The following is a 17822-nucleotide window of genomic DNA, read 5'->3' on the forward strand; positions in this document are numbered from 1 at the left end:
AAGTTTGCAGCGAAAAGAGATGCGAATATTGACCCTCAGAATATTCTCTTCTTGGAATCCGATAAAAGGGATTCAACTTTGAGACAGTATGATGCTGCTGTCAAAAAGTTAGCAATCTTCCTGAGAGAATCAGATATTAGAATCATGACAATTAATTCAGCTATATCCTTTTTCAGATCCCTATTCGAAAAAGGTTTAGCAGCTAGCACGATTACGACAAACAAGTCAGCCTTGAAAAAGATATTTCAATTTGGGTTCAACATAGACTTGACGGATTCCTACTTCTCGTCTATTCCTAAGGCATGTGCTAGACTTAGACCTTCTGTAAGGCCTACGTCAGTTTCATGGTTCTTAAACGATGTTCTAAAACTGGCTTCAGAAACCGATAATGACACATGCTCGTTTATAATGCTCTTAAGAAAAACTCTATTTTTATTAAGCTTGGCTTCAGGAGCAAGAATTTCAGAACTGTCGGCTTTATCCAGAGATCCGGATCATATTCAATTCCTTCCCACAGGGGAAGTCCTACTTTCTCCGGAACGTAGCTTTATAGCAAAGAATGAAGATCCTTTGATGAGGTGGGAACCTTGGAAGGTACTACCCCTTCCACAAGATGTATCTCTTTGCCCAGTTTCAGCCTTACGAGCCTTTCTGTCCAGGACCTCCTCATCCTCATCGGGTCCCCTCTTTAAGAGGGAAAAAGGTGGAACTTTATCCATTAAAGGCATCAGGCAACAAATCCTGTACTTTATTAAGCAAGCCAATCCTGACTCTTTCCCGAAAGCACATGATGTCAGGGCAGTAGCCACCTCAATTAATTATTTCCAACATATGAACTTCGATGAGTTGAAAAAGTATACCGGATGGAAATCGCCGACAGTGTTCAAACGTCATTACCTTAAGTCCTTGGAAGCTCTGAAATTTTCAGCAGTAGCAGCGGGTAACATAGTTTCCCCTGACTCTAGCTAATCTGTAGTAGAAGATCCAGTCCTCCTTTCTACCTGCCTCACCCAACAGTTCGTCTATTCCTGCCTTGTTCATTTAGATTCACTTTGTGTCTTAGCTGCTTTTATGATGATGTAGTGGGTGTCCCTTATTTTTTTGCTAGGGACACTCACAGATGATTACAGATATTGATCTCATGGATGTTATCCCCTTATTTTTATGCTAGGGGATACATCTTAATTATGATGGTTACGGGTTTTGTATATTAAGTCATATACATTCCTTTATATATTATTATTGTTGAGTTGTTTGTTCATTTGTTTATATTAATTGCTCTAGTGTTTTTGATACATACCTTTACACAGATACCATTTTGATACATGTAAGCCATTTTACCTCTGTATATATGTAAATTACCTTATGTTAAGAAACATGATTAGAATTAAGTGTAATTTAAGCATATTTCTATTTTTGTATCACTGTGTATATGTATCTTTTTAGCAATTATATTCTTTTTATTTTATTTTATCTTTTATTTGAGACCTATTCTGATTTATTTTATTAATTTTGTTTACAATCTTGTGCTATTTCTCTGGTACGATTTCGCGCAGCGACACGAGCTGAGCCCAGAAAAGGGATTTTGACGTAAGGAAAAATCTATTTCTGGGCGATTGGCTCGTGTCGCCAGCGAAATCCCGCCCTACCCATCCCTTCGCCCAAGATTGTCTGCTAACTTCAGGATGGCCACCAGAGGCGCAGCAGTCGGCAGCATGGGATGGAGTAGTAGTAGTACGTGCTGCTCACTCTGTGGGTCGGCTCCCCTCATGGAGGGTTTTGTAGTGGGAGATTTCTATTGGCATTTGGCTCGTGGTAGTGGTCTCACTCGCCATAGTGTTCATACCGACACCCTCTTGGAGGGTGAGCGAGTCAGTTATACTGACCTTTTTCTTTATTTTATTTATTCTCTGGTATGTGTTAGTACATTTACCCTAGAAATAATAGATTAAAGGATATTTCGCTGGCGACACGAGCCAATCGCCCAGAAATAGATTTTTCCTTACGTCAAAATCCCTTTTTTCTGATGTTTTTTAATTTTATTTCAGAGTATTACAGCAGGAAAATTTAATCAGCTTTTAACAAGGACTGAGTATTGTACATAGAACATCCTGAAAATGGAAGCTGAAAAATCGTCATCGTTGTTGTTAATCAAAGAGGAAAAGAATTTGGAGGAGGGCCTTATTGAAAACACAGGTGAAGGCTCTTCATTTGCAGACCCCTTCTTAGAAGTCAAGGCAGAACCAGAATTTTTTGACCATGGTGAATTTGATGTGAACTGTTCATCCCAATCTGTTAAGTATGAGGAGGGCATCTCTCCAAGCTGTGATGATGAAAGCGTAAAGATCTGTATTGCGGAAGAAAGTAGACATTTTGGCAGGAGAGATGCCTTTTCAATTAGAGAGAAATCCCACATGAGAACCCATAGAGAGAAACCACATACTTGTTCTATATGTCAAAGAAGTTTTTCTCACTCAACTAATCTCAAAAAACACATGAGAACTCATACAGGTGAAAAACCATATAATTGTTCTATATGTCAAAGAAGTTTTTCTCAATCATGTGATCTCAAAACACACATGAGAACTCATACAGGAGAAAAACCATATAATTGTTCTATATGTCAAAGAAGTTTTTCTCAATCATGTGATCTCAAAACACACATGAGAACTCATACAGGAGAAAAACCATATAATTGTTCTATATGTAAAAGAAGTTTTTCTCAATCAAATGTTCTCAAAACACACATGAGAACTCATACAGGAGAAAAACCATATAATTGTTCTATATGTCGAAGAAGTTTTTCTCAATCAACTAATCTCAAAAACCACATGAGAACTCATACAGGAGAAAAACCATATAATTGTTCTATATGTCAAAGAACTTTTTCTCAATTTGGTAATCTCAAAACTCACATGAGAACGCATACATGAGAACCTTTCACTTTGTATATCAAACAGGTTTTTCTCATCAAAGTAATTTCAAAAGAATTCACACAAGGCAGAAACTGTATACTTGATCTCTGTCCAAGTTGTCATTATTATGTGCATTTATTTAACTCAACCTCTACATCTGTATGGCCTCAAATCATTTAACTCAGTTTTCAACTTGTGCGATTCATCCAGTGGACTTGAAATTTTGCATGGTTACTCAATCCTGGTAACAATACAGTGGATCCCCAGTATTTGCAGATGTGTACTAGACCCCTGCCTATGTTGTCAGTTCAAACGCAAGAAAAACCTTCTAAAAATGCCTCTACCTTATTATTTTAATATGTTTATCGCAAAAAGTGCATTTAGTCTTGAAATTGATGTGGAAATACAGTATCTAGTGAATATTTTTCAGTGAAAAATACGTGAATAGGCGAATTTCCAGCAAATAATGAGTAGATATAGTCCAAAGAAAAATCCACGAATTCAGGGGCTTGGTTGTACAACCTTAAATATGAGCAGGTCACCAGTGACTGCTAGTAACCCTACAGTGACCTCTAGTGACCCTACAGTGACCTCTACCAGTATCTCAGGATTTGTATGAAAAAATAAGTTTTCTGGGTCGACCTGTGTTCGCTGGTGAAAAGGTCCTTCTTGTCACTTTTCTGATATAAATAATTTCCAATTATACCAGAGAAAGTTTAAGTAATGGTATGCAGAGGTTAGTGTGAAAGCCACTATTCACAGGTCGTCTTCCATTTAGATTATTCCTTCATCAATATACATATGTGGGGAGTGCCGTAACAGCGGCTTCCACCGCGTCCGACTGGATCACCCCGCCACCGCCCGACACCAGCGCCATCTGACATCCTTCTTTTGGACTTATAGAATCGTAGCACGCTTTGTTTTAGTGGTAGTGATTTTCGCCAATTTGGATTATTTTTCAAGATGGCTGAGGCTCTGGTTGCATCTACACCTATGTTAAGTACCCCAATTTATGTTTTCAATAAAAACAGCTAATGAAATTTGGTATAACCCGCGTATTAGCGTGTTTTTGTTAGAGCGTGGTATCAACCATGTGCAGCCATTCCGAGCGTACACAATGCATGTTGTGTTTTGATCTACCGATTTAGGTACGATTCAAGGTTGCTCTTCACATACCCGTTTTATTGCTATATTCGAATTATATAGTTCGTAGTTTTTAATAACTGAGCATTTTATGATTCAGATTACTTAACGCGATACTGTTCGTATTTGGCGATGTAAACAATGCTTAGGTGCTACGAGTCCCGCATTTGGATTTTAGATAGTCTTGGTTAAGCGAAGAAGAGAGCTCCCTTTTGGGTAGTACGAGGTTTCACATAACCATGTTAATTTGCCATAGTATGACGTTGAGAAGGAATATATTTCTTTTCCAGCCTAGCCTAATAGTTCTCCCTTCCTCGCTTATCCAGTTTTTAAAATATGACTATCCTTTTTTATTATGTGCTTAGTGGTAGTTTAACGTTTTTTATGAGAGCGTGTTTTGTTCATATATGAATCATGAATTATAAGTATTCTAGTGCTGGAAAGAGGCTGGATCCCTCCCCCTCTTTTCAGGTGTTTTTTGGTAGCCTACTTGGAGTTTGAAATAATCTCTAATTACCAGGAAGAGGCTGGAATTTTTCCCCCTCTTTTATATGCATATTCAAGTACTTCATAATCTGTCTAAGGTATGAAGGCTACATGGAATTTGGAAGAATTCCCTTTTCCAGATTCGAGGAGAGGCTGGAATACTCCCCCTCTTTTCATTGCCTTATCAAGTACTTTTATAAGCGGGGCTACGTTTTATAAGGTCATTATTCATATACACTATTTATGCTCTCACGATTGTATTGTTTATTCAAGGTATTTTCGTTAAATGTCTCGTACTAGAGCCAGTTCGTGGTACCATTCTCGAACTTAGGTTAGCCTATGTTCCTCTGTTCATGGCCCAGATTGGTAACATGGTATTTATTACCACTCTATGACCAGGTTGTCCAGGGAAACTGTTTTGCATTAATTTCCCCGACGTTTTATCAACTTCGATTAGTTGGTATTAGTATTTTCCTTGGTCCTTGATACGTTATCACGGAATAGGCCAATTCTGATCACATATATGGCCAGCCCTTAATGGGCCGCCATTTGCGTTTCTACCCTTGTCCCTCCTACCATTAGCCCCTCTCCTTCTTTCTCCGCTATGACTCGAGGAAGATAGGGACAGGGCGGAAGATTGGGTAATTTGATAAGAATTACTATATGGAGCTTCTTCGCCGGAGCTCCGCCGATGGAAACTCCGTCGGCTTAGAGAGTATGTGTTAGAGACGCTATTACTATATTTAATATCTTATAAGGGGGCGGGTGTTCCAGGTCCTTCTCCTCACCCGATCTTTTGAGTGTGGAGGAGGGCACTAGGTACCCTGACGTTGAGTTGTATTCTGGGTCCTCTATCCGTTCGTCTACACCGCACGGACGGGTAGAGGCTCCTGCTAACCACCCGACCTTTGCTTCCCCAGGTGCTGCTGCTGTGAGGGACGACCTTGGACAGGTGTGGGCATCGTTGGGCTTGCAGGGCATGCCGAGTGTCCAGGGGCTGCTCTACCATCTTGCTGGCTCTGTTGCGGTCACACATGCCACGGTGACCACCACTACCTCGACCTTGTCAACCCCTGGCTATGCTGCTCCTCCTCATCTGGTTTATTCCCCGCATGCGGTGTCTGTAACACCAACTTCATCGGTGCAGGGGGATCGCTGTGCCACGGGGGAGTGTGATGCCACCACCTGGGTTTGCCGTGCTGCCTCAACCAGACTTCGTGTGCCAGAAGAGCTCGCCCCTGGACCTCCCGCCGGTGCCAAGGATGTCGGTGTCGCTGGTTCGTCCTTCTGGCTCTTCTGTACCTCCTGCCGTACCTGCTGTACCTGCCCAGCCGCTGACCAGTGATGAGATGTTGCCGACCACTGCTGCCGTTCCTGTTCCCGTTCCTGCCGTCTCTGTTCCTGCTGTTCCTGTGATGCCTGCACCTGCTGATGTTGTTCCTGTTCGTGGCGCCGCTGCTCCCGATGCCGGTCTGTCTGGACAGGTGCGTCCGGGCCCTGTTGCTTCGGCAACAGCAGCCCCGGCTCCGCCCTGGATAGCTGACTTGACATCGGTCCTGAGGAAGCTGACAAAGAAGAGGAGGAAGAGGAGGAAGGTGTCGTCGTCGTCTTCGTCGTCTTCTTCGTCGTCGTCGTCGTCTGCCGCCTCTCCCCCTTCATCTTCTAAGGCTTCACAGCCTAAAAAGAAGAAGGTTGCCTCCTCCCCCCCTAAGAAGTCTCCTTCGGGAGCTTCTAAGGGCCCATCTCGCTCCGGCGAGACGGGGGGTTCTTCCGCTGGTCCTCCTGCTCTGGGAGCAGGGCCCGTCTCTTCTTCCGCAAGGAAGAAGACTACGAGGACCAGAGGGGTGTCGGCTAACACCGGCACTTCCTCGCCTGGTGCCAGAGGCTCTGCCACTGCATCAGGTTCCGTCTCGGCCTCTTGTTTGCGAGAGGTACCGAGTGTACGGTCTCCCACCAGCGATCGTGCAGCCAGGAACCAGACCTCTGAGTCTGCTCAGCGTCAGGTTCACGGCACGGAGCGGAAGAATGGTGACAGCCGCTCACGCGACTCTCACCAGACCAGCTCTCGCTCTCGCGGCGACCAGCTGGCTACCCGGGCTGACGTGACGGTCCACGACCGGCCACGGGCTGAGGCTGGGAAGAGGTCCCCCCGTTTGCCGGTGCCACGTGCCGTGAGGACAAGCACCGGTCTCACCGTGACAGTGGAGCCTGCAGGTCGCCTTACCGTCGCTCTCACAGAGAGCGATCGGGTACGGCAACCAGCATCAGCTCTTCTGACACTCGAGATCAGGGCCGCTGTGCTCAGTCCAGCCGTTCTCCACAGCGAGACGGTTCGACCAGGCCTGCAGCTCGATCGCCACTGCGGGTTGACGATCGCCTGCAGCCATCCAAGCCTGCTGGTTCTGCCAGCGAGCGAGGAGGGAGCGTCAGGTCTGCCTCTCCCGTACCTTCAACCTCCTCGGGCTACACCGGGAGGAGCGAGGTATTGAGGAGTGATCGTGAGGGGTGCGCCCCTCATGATCCCACCACGACGCCCTACGTACCAGGCACGGTTCTAGGACCGACCAGGACGTATGCGCAAGTGGCTGGAGGAGACCGAGAGGGGTCTGTCGCTGTTCCCCCCCTCGAGGGGGGAGGGTCTCGGGAGGTGCTCCTGTTCGAGGGACTGGACGGTCCTACTCCTCAGGATGCAGTCACTCCAGAGATCCAGAGGAACTTTGCCGAGGTCATTGCGCTGATTCGTCAGCACAACGACCTCGGGGAAGGGTCGCCGCTCCCACCTCCTGAGCCCACGTCCCGGCTCGAGTCGTTTTGGGGCCCGAAGAGGGAACCCAAACCGACGGTGGGGTTGCCGCGATCAGAGCTTGCCGACTCGGTTCTGGACCAGGTTGAGTCTCTTGTCTCCGGGCAAGACGGCTCTCTCAAGTCCAGCAGGTCGAGCAAGCTACTTCCGCTTCCTCTACTGCGACAGCGGCGATTCTACGTGCCATCTGAAGACCCGATGCCGCCCAAACAGGTAAACCCGGAGTTAGCCAGGCTAACACCGGGGGTGTCTCTGCAGCAGCTCCTGTCAGAGAACCTATGGTTCTCGCAGCAAGAGGCACTTGGTCTGGAATCCACTGCCATGGCAGCTTTCCATGCCGTCTCCTGGATAGACCTGTGGTCCCTCACAGTGTCTAAGGTCGCAGCCAACTCCGGGGGAATATCTCCCGAAGAAGACTCGGTTTTCAGGAGACTTTGCCAGTCTGGGGGAAGAGCCATCTCCTTCCTAGCCCACCAGACGGTAAACCTGTGGGCCAACCTGGTACTCCGACGTAGGGACGCTGTCCTTACACGAGTATCCAGGGCGGCTGGGCGTGAGGCGGCATTAGGGCTTCGCAATGGACCTTTACGGAGTTCCCCAGCTCTCTTCCCAGGAGAGATGGTGGATGCTGCGGTGGATAGACGGCGCACTGATGACAGTGACCGTCTGGTACACCAGGCAGTTTCGAAGGCTTCTGGGCAGCCTCGAACTGCGGCCAAGCCAAAGAGCTCGGCTAGCGCTTCCACGGCAGCTAAGACAGTAGCCTCGTCGAAGCCCCGTGGAAAGACTCTGTCTTCTTCGACTTCTGCCAAGGGGGGCCATAACCAGCCCTCCTCCCAGCCTTCCTTCTCGTGAGGAGGGGGTCAGGGAAGAAGTCGAAGAAAGGGGGGAAACGCTAGGGACGGCGTTCCCCCTCACCTGCTGCCAGAAGTGGGGGGGTGCCTGGCCAGCCATTGGGCAACTTGGCAGCGCTACGGCGCCGAGACCTGGATAGTAGATGTCCTTCGGGAGGGATATCTATTACCCTTCGAATCTCGGCCACCCCTCACCTCCAACCCGGTCCAACAGCAATCATACGTTCCAGGCTCTTCGAAGGACGTAGCATTAAGACAGGAGATCCAGACCATGCTGAGCAAACGAGCTGTAGAGATCGTCACGGATCAGTCACCGGGCTTCTACAGTCGTCTTTTCCTGGTGGAAAAGGCTACAGGGGGCTGGGGCCCGGTGATAGATCTTTCTCCCCTGAATCGGTTCGTTCGCCAGACCCGGTTCAAGATGGAGACGGCACGTTCCGTGCTTGACTCCATCAGGGAGAACGATTTCATGCTTTCAGTGGACCTGAACGATGCGTATTTCCAAATACCCATTCATCAGTCCTCCAGAAAGTACCTCCGCTTCATCTTCGACGGGACGGTGTACCAATTCAGGGCACTTTGTTTCGGTCTCTCAACCGCCCCACAGGTGTTCATGCGAGTGTTCACTCTGGTGTCTGCTTGGGCCCATTCGCACGGGATACGTCTGATGAGGCATCTCGACGATTGGCTAGTCCTGGCGAGCTCCCGCTCGCAGTTGCTGCAGGACAGGGATCGGCTACTCGAGTTCTGTCGCGATCTGGGGATGGTTGTGAACTTCGAGAAGTCCGATCTCGAACCCAAGCAGAGGATGAAATACCTGGGTATGCTGATTGACACGGTAGCAGGGCGAGTCTTCCCCGCAGAATCGCGGATCAGCAGATTCAGGGAGGCAGCCAACCAGTTCCTGTCTCGGCAGGAACAGGTAGCTCAGCAATGGCAAGTCGTGATCGGACACCTGTCGTCACTCGAGAAGTTAGTCCCTCACGGGCGTCTTCACCTGCGGTCTCTTCAGTGGAGACTAAAGGAGAGTTAGTCACAGGCAACGGATCCCCCGAGCTTTCCAGTGTCGCTGACACCGGAGGTGAGGCAGGACCTAGCCTGGTGGCTGGACGACAGGAACCTCTTAAAGGGAGTGCCTCTACACACTCCCCCCCCGGAGATGCAGCTGTTCTCAGACACATCGACCGAGGGGTGGGGCGCACACCTGGAGGAGTTGCTGACTTCAGGAGTGTGGGACGAGAGCGACAAGCACCTTCACATCAATGTACTGGAACTCAAGGCAGCGTTTCTCGCGCTCCAAGAGTTTCAGGACCGCTTGATGGGACACTCAGTGGTGTTGATGTGCGACAACACCACGGTGGTGGCTTACGTCAACAAACAGGGGGGCCTAGTGTCTCTCCCGTTGTACCAGTTGACAATGCAGGTGCACGAGTGGGCCGAGGCTCACTCAATAGAGCTGTCAGCACGCTACATTCCAGGGAAGAGGAATGTAGTAGCAGACAAGCTCAGCCGTCGGGATCAGGTGATAGGGACCGAGTGGTCTCTACACCAGGACGTGGTGGAATGGCTCTTTGACCTGTGGGGGCGACCAGTTGTGGATCTGTTCGCCACCCGGCACAACAGAAAACTTCAGGTTTTCTTTTCAGTCTTGCCGGACCCATGGACAGCTGCAGAGGACGCTCTTCAACATCCGTGGGACATCCTCTTTGCGTACGCCTTTCCCCCGTTCAGCCTGATTCGGAAGGTGATCAGTCGAGCACTGGTCACCCTGAATCTCAGGATGATCCTGGTGGCGCCATTTGGTATCCGGACCTGCTGGCTCTTCTCGCAGGAGAACCGAGAGAGATTCCCCCTTGGCACAACCTTCTTGTCCAGCCACACGTAGAGCGGTACCACCAAACAGTCCAGTCCCTTCGTCTTCACGGCTGGCTGTTATCCACCATCTCTTGCGAACGAGAGGCTTTTCTCGTAGCGCAACAACAGAGATGGCTGGAAACGTCCGTCAGTCCTCTGCAGCTGTGTACCAGGGGAAGTGGGCCGTCTTCTGTGGTTGGTGTCGTAGATGGGGTATATCTCCTCTCAGAGCCACTCTTCAGCAGGTAGCGGATTTCCTCGTTTTTCTTCACCGAGAGAAGCTCCTCTCAGTCCCCACAGTCAAAGGATATAGAGCCGCCCTGGCACTAGTCCTGAAACTGAGGGGATTGGATATCTCGAACTCGTTCGAGATCTCTTTGCTCATGAGGGGCTTCGAAAGGTCTTGCCCACCCAGGGAACTCAGGCCCCCTGCGTGGGATGTGACTCTCGTCCTTAGGAGTTTGACTCGAAGTCCCTTCGAGCCACTCCGAGAGTCGTCAGACAGGGATCTGACCCTCAAGACCCTCTTCTTGCTGGCCCTGGCATTGGCGAAGAGAGTAGGGGAACTTCATGGTCTTTCCTTCGATGTACGACACTCCAGGGGCTGGGGATCTGTGACGCTCGATTTCGTCCCGAACTTCGTTGTGAAGACTCAGAAACCTTCGGTCCCTGACGACAGGTTTGAGTCTTTCACGATTCCCTCCGTAATGGACTTCACCGATAATGATGCGGATGAGATGCTGCTTTGTCCTGTGAGGGCGCTACGGCGCTATCTGAAGAGAACTCGGCACCTCAGGCCTGAGTGTCAACGCCTCTTCGTTAGCACCGGGGTAACCAAGAAAGAAGTATCCAAGAACACTCTTTCTTTCTGGCTGCGTGAGGTCATCAGGAGGGCGTATGAGGCTGGTGGTAGTGACGACATCCGTACGTCCCGTCCGAGAGCTCACGAAGTCAGAATTATTGGCCTGTCGTTGGCGTTTCGTAAGAACTTCTCCGTGGCGCAGGTCCTGAAGGCAGGTGTCTGGTCTAACCAGACCACCTTTACCTCCTTCTACCTTCGGGATATTGCCCACAGGTCCTTGGATACCTTTTCCTTGGGACCCGTGGTGGCTGCTCAACAAGTTGTGTAGCTAACCCAGACCCTCGCAGGCTGAACAGCATCGAGTCCTGGTGTGACTGTGTGGATGGATGTGAGAATGAGTGAGTGACTGGCTTCTCTTCCCGTCTTTTCCTCCTCCTCTACCTGTGGGCAGAGGGTCACGGTCGTCACTACGCTGGATGAGGACGAGATGCAGGTGAGCTATATGACAGAGCCCCATCCTATCCCTTTCACTAGGGATAGGAGCAGAATATCCACCACTTCCTCCTACAAGGGGGGGAAGTGGATGCCAACAAGAGACAAACCCATGACTTTATAATTGTTCCTGTACAGGAACAAGTTCTTACATTGCTGGTACGAAGAGACACGCTTGCCTCTCTCTTAGTACTTGGTCCAGAGGTCTGACCATTGATCCTGCGGTGCACACCCCGATCAATCGGACAGAGGCTTGGATCCCTCCCTCGCTCTTACGACCAGGGAGGCATTCCAAGGTTGGGCGAACACCAGTCTGTTCACAAAAGACTCAGATTCCTCCCACCAAGAAGTGAGTCTTCCTATTGTAAAAGGACCGAAGGTTTGTATACCTTGTCGGAACAAATGACAATTTGTCCAAAATTACACTTTTCCTAACTATACAAACCTGAGGTCCTTTTACACATAGTCCCACCTCATGCCACCCCTCACTCTGCAGTTTTTGCTTGGGCCAAAAGCAAAAGTGATTGTTTACCTCCCAGTCGCGCGCTCGCGCCTGTCGGACAAGCAGTTAACTACCGAACCCCTTGTTCGAAAGCTTACGACCTATCCAGCTGCCGCTAGTAACTTCCTATTGTAAAAGGACCTCTGGTTTGTATAGTTGGGAAAAATGTAATTTTGGACAAATTGTCATATTACAGAAAGCCCGCTGCGCCTTCAAAGGTTGTCCGGCAAACTTCAACGATCCGGTGGGCCATGACGTCTGCCGGTCGCATGCCCACTGTGCCATTTCCTTCGCACTAAAAAACCAGACCCCGTACATGGTCTGGTTCCCGGAGTCATGCTCGTTATGTTTCGAGTTGGTTTCGATTTTGTTAAATGATGAGGTAAGATTTAGAAACAGATGTTCATACACATGTTTTCTACATATGTTGATATGAACATAAAAACCTATTCTAAGTTCTAGTCAGTAAGAGTTTTATAATCCTATCCCCTCTTACAGGCGGACGAGGAGAGTTTGAAAACAGCCAAAGCAAGTCTCCGGCAGTGGGTCTCCGGTTTCGGCCGTAACGCTCCCCAAGGTTGCCCTTATGTGTTGGATGGCGACCTGGCTCCCCGTTTGTTCCCTGGGTCTCCGTCGGCGGTGGTGGAGAAAAGAATAGCTGCCCCCATTATAAAAGCCATTCGAACCGCAATGGCCCCACCCCTGGAGGACCAGCATCTGACGCGAGAAGTAGCCGCTCTAGACATCCATCTTGAACCGATGGATGAGCAGGTAAGTGGTGTAGAGGTTTCTGCAGGATCCTTTATCTCTCCTACTCCTCCTTCTTCTTCTGCTTCTTTCTTAGGATTTTACAAATCCATTCCTTCACCTTGGGAAGGATCTAGGTCAGTCCGACCCAAGATTAAGCCCTTAAAGGCATCAAAGCCTTCATCTAAGGCTGTAAAATCAACCCTGTCGGCGACATCAGCGTTGTCTCCGGCCTCTAGGCCATCGACTTCGTCTGATTCGTCGCTGTCTGCCAAGGTTCCTCCTCCTTCTAAAGGACAGAGGGGTAAGTCCACGAAGTCTAAAAAGACGGGGCTTGATGTAGAATCTGACCTTTTTGTGGACAATCTTTTGTCCAGATTCAGAGAGGTAGTGGATGAAAGGCTGGATGAGAGAATGTACTCTCTTACTCCGGCCTCCACTTCAGACACGCAGTCGGTGTCTGATATAGTGGCGGAGCAGTTAAAACCGATCAAAGATATGATCGCAGGACTACTCCACTCCGGAACTCAAGCATCTCCATCGGCAGTTCCGGATGCCTCGAAACTTCCGCCGTTCGACAAGAACAATCCCTGGCGGTTTGCCCTCCATGCTCCATATTTGGACGGCACTTTAACCCTTGAAGGACTGGGTACTTGGCCGTTATCGGACTTCGAGTTTTACCCAGAAGGTATCCAGTTTCCTTTCAATGGGTTTGTTCGATTAACGGAGAATGCCTTGGTCAGGATGGACAAAGTTCCTAAAGAAACTTATTTTCCCGAAGGAACAAGCCCAAGCTGTCTGGGCTCGCACACTGACCGACTGGGGTTGTGCAAATACTAAGTTGACGCCGCACAAGGGGTCGTATACTATTTTTACGACTCCCCAAGACATCCTCTCTCCGTTTATAGACAAGATTACGGAGCTAACGCTCCAAGCAGAAAATGACGATCTGCCAATGCCAACCCTTAAGGAGACGGATGCTACCTCCCTCCTCATGCCAGCCACTAGGCAATTCTGGCATGAAGCTCCATCAACCTTCACAGTTGGAAAGCTAGATCCAGACTGTGCGTCTTCCTTGTTTTCGGAAAAACTCCCTATACTGCCGGAAAACTTGCTCAAAACGGAGTTTGAAGCAAGATCAAGGTTGGCTAGATCCATCAACGCAGTGACATCACTGGAGTTGGTGGCTTCAATCTACAAGGAAGAACAAATCTTCAAAGTTCTAGCGAAGAGTCTGCTACAGACTTACCAGCTAGACCTCCATGAGTTTATTGCAGCCAGGAAGAGCTGCAGGAAATTTGTTTTGGCGGAGGCGTCTATTAGGCATGAGCCTAACAGACTAATTAAAGCTTCTTTCTGGGAGAAGAACCTTTTTCCTCAGGAGGAAGTAGATAAGGTGCTTCAAGAGGCCGCTAGGGCAAATCAGAATCTTCGAGTTCGATGGGGACTTTCTTCCAAACGAAAGTTTGACCCTACATCGAAGCACCAAAATCCTAAAAAGAAGCAAAGGTACTATGCTTCTTATAAAGCTTCCCGTGGCCAGCAACGGCAACATCCTATCCCTCTGGCCCAGGCGTCGAATCCATCAACGTCAAAAACACCTCCGCCACAGCAGTTTATGATTGTTCCCGCACCACAAAGCGGACAATCATCAACCACAGCAACGTGGATGTCCTCTCCAGCGTTCAATTCGGCTTACAAAGCCACCGGAGCCTTTCGAGGATACACTAGGCAACCCGGTGGTAACAGAGCTAGGGGACAGTTCCACCAGCGTGGCGGTCCTAGAGCCAGAGGCGCAAGAGGTGGTAGAGGATATAAGCCAACTCACAATCAATGAGAAGGACCGGGTAGGAGGGAGACTATACCGGTTCAGAGATCAATGGACCTTCAGTCCTTGGGCACACAGTATTGTATCCAAGGGTCTGGGTTGGAGGTGGATAAAGGTGTCCCCACCTCCGCCAGTGAACTTCTTTCAGACACCCACACCAGATCTGAAAGAATACACCAAAGATCTCCTGCAGAAAAATGCTATAAAGAGAGTAAAAAGCCTGATATTTCAGGGACGTCTGTTTTCTGTTCCAAAGAAGAATTCTTCCAAAAAGAGAGTGATTCTGGACTTGTCCAAACTGAATTCTTACATTCTTTGCGACAAGTTCCGTATGCTGACTGTCTCTCAGGTACGGACCTTACTTCCCCGTGGGGCCGTCACCACCTCTATAGATCTTACAGACGCTTATTATCATGTTCCGATAGCAAGAAATTTCTCTCCCTACCTAGGCTTCCGTGTAGGCAGAAAATCCTACGCATTCAAAGTGATGCCCTTCGGCCTCAACATTGCACCCAGGATATTTACGAAACTAGGAGAGACAGTATTGCAACAGCTCGGGAACCAAGGAATAATGATAGTAGCCTACCTAGACGATTGGCTCATTTGGGCGAATACAGTGCAAGAATGCCACGAAGCAACAACCAAAGTAATTCGGTTTCTGCAAAGTCTAGGCTTTCAGTTGAATCTAAAGAAATCTTGGCTACAACCAGCAAGTCAGTTCGAATGGCTGGGTATTCATTGGGACCTAGAGGGTCACAAGCTATCTCTTCCATCCAAGAAGGTCAAAGAGATAGCATCGGTGACAAAACAGTTCATCAGGAACAAAAAGATAACAAGACGATCTTTAGAAAGAATTCTCGGCTTACTCCAGTTTGCCTCAGTAACAGACGTCATACTGAAAGCCAAACTCAAAGACATCAATCGAGTTTGGAGGAAGAGAGCAAAGATACATTTAAGAGACAAAGTATCAACAATTCCCTCTGTATTAGTAAAGAGACTACTTCCATGGACAGAGTCCAAGAAACTGGCCAAATCAGTTCCTATGCAATTTCCCCCTCCTCAAGTGACGATTCGTACAGACGCGTCACTCAGTGGTTGGGGGGGTTACTCCCAACACCAAATGTTTCAGGGGACCTGGTCTCTCAGTATGAAACAATTTCATATAAATGTGTTGGAGGCGATGGCAGTGTTTCTAACCTTGAAACAATTGTCTCATCACAAGACAAGTCATGTAAAGATAGTCTCAGACAACTCGGTGGTAGTCCACTGCATAAACAGAGGGGGGTCCAAATCACCCAAACTGAATCATGTTCTAGTAGCAATCTTTACCTTGGCAGCAAAAAGAAACTGGTTCATGTCAGCAACACATCTGGCAGGAGTAAGAAATGTTATAGCGGACGCGTTATCCAGGACCAAACCTTTAGAGTCGGAATAGTCCCTAGACATGAATTAGTTTCGGTGAATATCCAGACTAGTCCCAGATCTCCAAGTAGATCTGTTTGCGACAAGCACCAATCACAAACTACCTTGCTACATAGCCCCCAACCTGGACCCTCAGGCCTTTGCCATGGACGCATTAACAATAGACTGGAACTACTGGCAGAAGATTTATCTGTTCCCTCCAGTGAATCTTCTGATGAAGGTATTACACAAACTACGTTCCTTCAAGGGTACAGTAGCCTTAGTAACACCCAACTGGCCCAAAAGCAATTGGTTTCCGCTCCTAGTAGAGCTGAAACTCCATCCCAGACGGATCCCACATCCGAAGTTGACACAAGTAGTTCAAACACAGACTGTGTCAGCTTCCTCAAGAATAGTTCAAACCCTAACTTTGTGGACTTCATGAAATTCGCAGCCCATAAAGATGCAAATATTGATCCAGATAATGTCTTGTTCATAGAATCTGACAAAAGGGATTCAACGCTTAGGCAATATGATTTGGCTGTTAAGAAATTAGCGGACTTTATAAAGAATTCAGACATTCATCAGATGACCCCAAATTTAGCCATTTCATTCTTTAGAACTTTGTTTGAAAGAGGCCTAGCCGCTAGTACTATTACCACAATTAAATCGGCCCTGAAAAAGATTTTTCAGGTTGGTTTCAAGATCAATTTAGCAGATTCCTATTTTTCGTCTATCCCTAAAGCCTGTGCACAACTTAGACCTTCAGTCCGTCCACAAACGGTTTCATGGTTTTTAAATGATGTTCTGAAACTAGCTTCAGATACCAATAATGAATCCTGCTCTTATATTTCCTTACTCAGGAAAACCTTGTTCCTTACAGCCATGGCTTCAGGTGCCAGAATATCAGAATTAGCAGCTCTCCCGCAATCCTGAGAACCTAGATTTCCTCCCGTCAGGAGAAATACTGCTCTCTCCAGATAGGAGTTTCCTAGCTAAAAATGAAGACCCTCAAAACAGATGGTCCCCTTGGAAGATTATCCCCCTACCTCAGGATACTTCTCTATGTCCGGTAGTGACTCTTAAGGCCTTTTTAGCTAGGTCGTCCTCTCGATCCTCTGGTTCGTTATTTATCAGAGAGCACGGAGGTACTATCTCCATTCAAGGTATTAGACAGCAAATACTCTACTTCATAAAACAGGCTAACCCGGAATCTTTTCCACACGCTCATGATATTCGGGCAGTAGCCACCTTTATTAATTATTTCCAAAACATGAATTTTGATGATCTTAAGAAGTATACGGGTTGGAAATCTCCTATGGTCTTTAAACGCCTTTATCTTAAGAATATACAAGCTCTAAAATTTTCTACTATAGCAGCTGGAAGACTAATCTCTCCAGATTTTTCTTAATTTCATTTCGTCCCATTCTTGATTCTTTTTCCCTTCTACCTGCCACTCTCACCACGATGCCTCTCACCTTGGTAAAACGAATACAGCCACCCAGATATCCTGATCTCCTTTAAAGAATATCGATCAGCCTTGAAATGTGTTCATTCTTATAGGTACATATTGTATTATTAAGTGTATATAAAACTTTACTCCTAATATAACTTATGAATATTTACTTTTAAGTTTTGTATAACCTAGTTTTAAGTTAGTGCTTAAGCTTATATATCAGTATTAATTTAGTAAACCTTTATATAAGTATTAAAGATGTTTTCATTGTACCTTGTATTAGAATTGATATTCATAGGCTTGGAAGGCATTCTCTTGTAAATTTTCACCGGCGAACAGAGGTCGACCCAGAAAAGGGATTTTGACGAAGGAAAAATCTATTTCTGGGGAGAGACCTGTGTCGCCCGGTGAAATCCTACCCTGTTTATTCCCATCCCATTCCTTTCCAAGCTATTATTGAAATCCAAATACAGAAGGATGTCAGATGGCGCTGGTGTCGGGCGGTGGCCGGGTGATCCAGTCAGACGCGGTGGAAGCCG

The 17822-nt window shown here is 47.6% G+C and overlaps 2 protein-coding genes across 2 annotated transcripts in view; one reads left to right on the forward strand and one right to left on the reverse strand.

Annotated features, from left to right (window-relative positions):
• LOC135214505 (zinc finger protein 239-like) overlaps nt 1-17822 on the reverse strand; it is a 427341-nt gene that overhangs the window by 274657 nt on the left and 134862 nt on the right. The gene's annotated exons all lie outside the window — the stretch shown is intronic.
• LOC135214504 (zinc finger protein 239-like) lies at nt 2025-3620 on the forward strand. Its single transcript, XM_064248870.1, has one exon. It carries the CDS (start codon nt 2118-2120, stop codon nt 2931-2933), a length of 816 nt encoding a protein of 271 aa, XP_064104940.1. The 5' UTR covers nt 2025-2117; the 3' UTR covers nt 2934-3620.

The sequence above is a fragment of the Macrobrachium nipponense genome, chromosome 45 (assembly GCF_015104395.2).
Source record: "Macrobrachium nipponense isolate FS-2020 chromosome 45, ASM1510439v2, whole genome shotgun sequence".
NCBI classification, from domain to species: Eukaryota; Metazoa; Arthropoda; class Malacostraca; order Decapoda; family Palaemonidae; genus Macrobrachium; species Macrobrachium nipponense.

Bases quoted from the DNA above. Each gene is read 5' to 3' on its own strand.
- LOC135214504 (XM_064248870.1), top strand. From the start codon at position 2,118: ATGGAAGCTGAAAAATCGTCATCGTTGTTGTTAATCAAAGAGGAAAAG.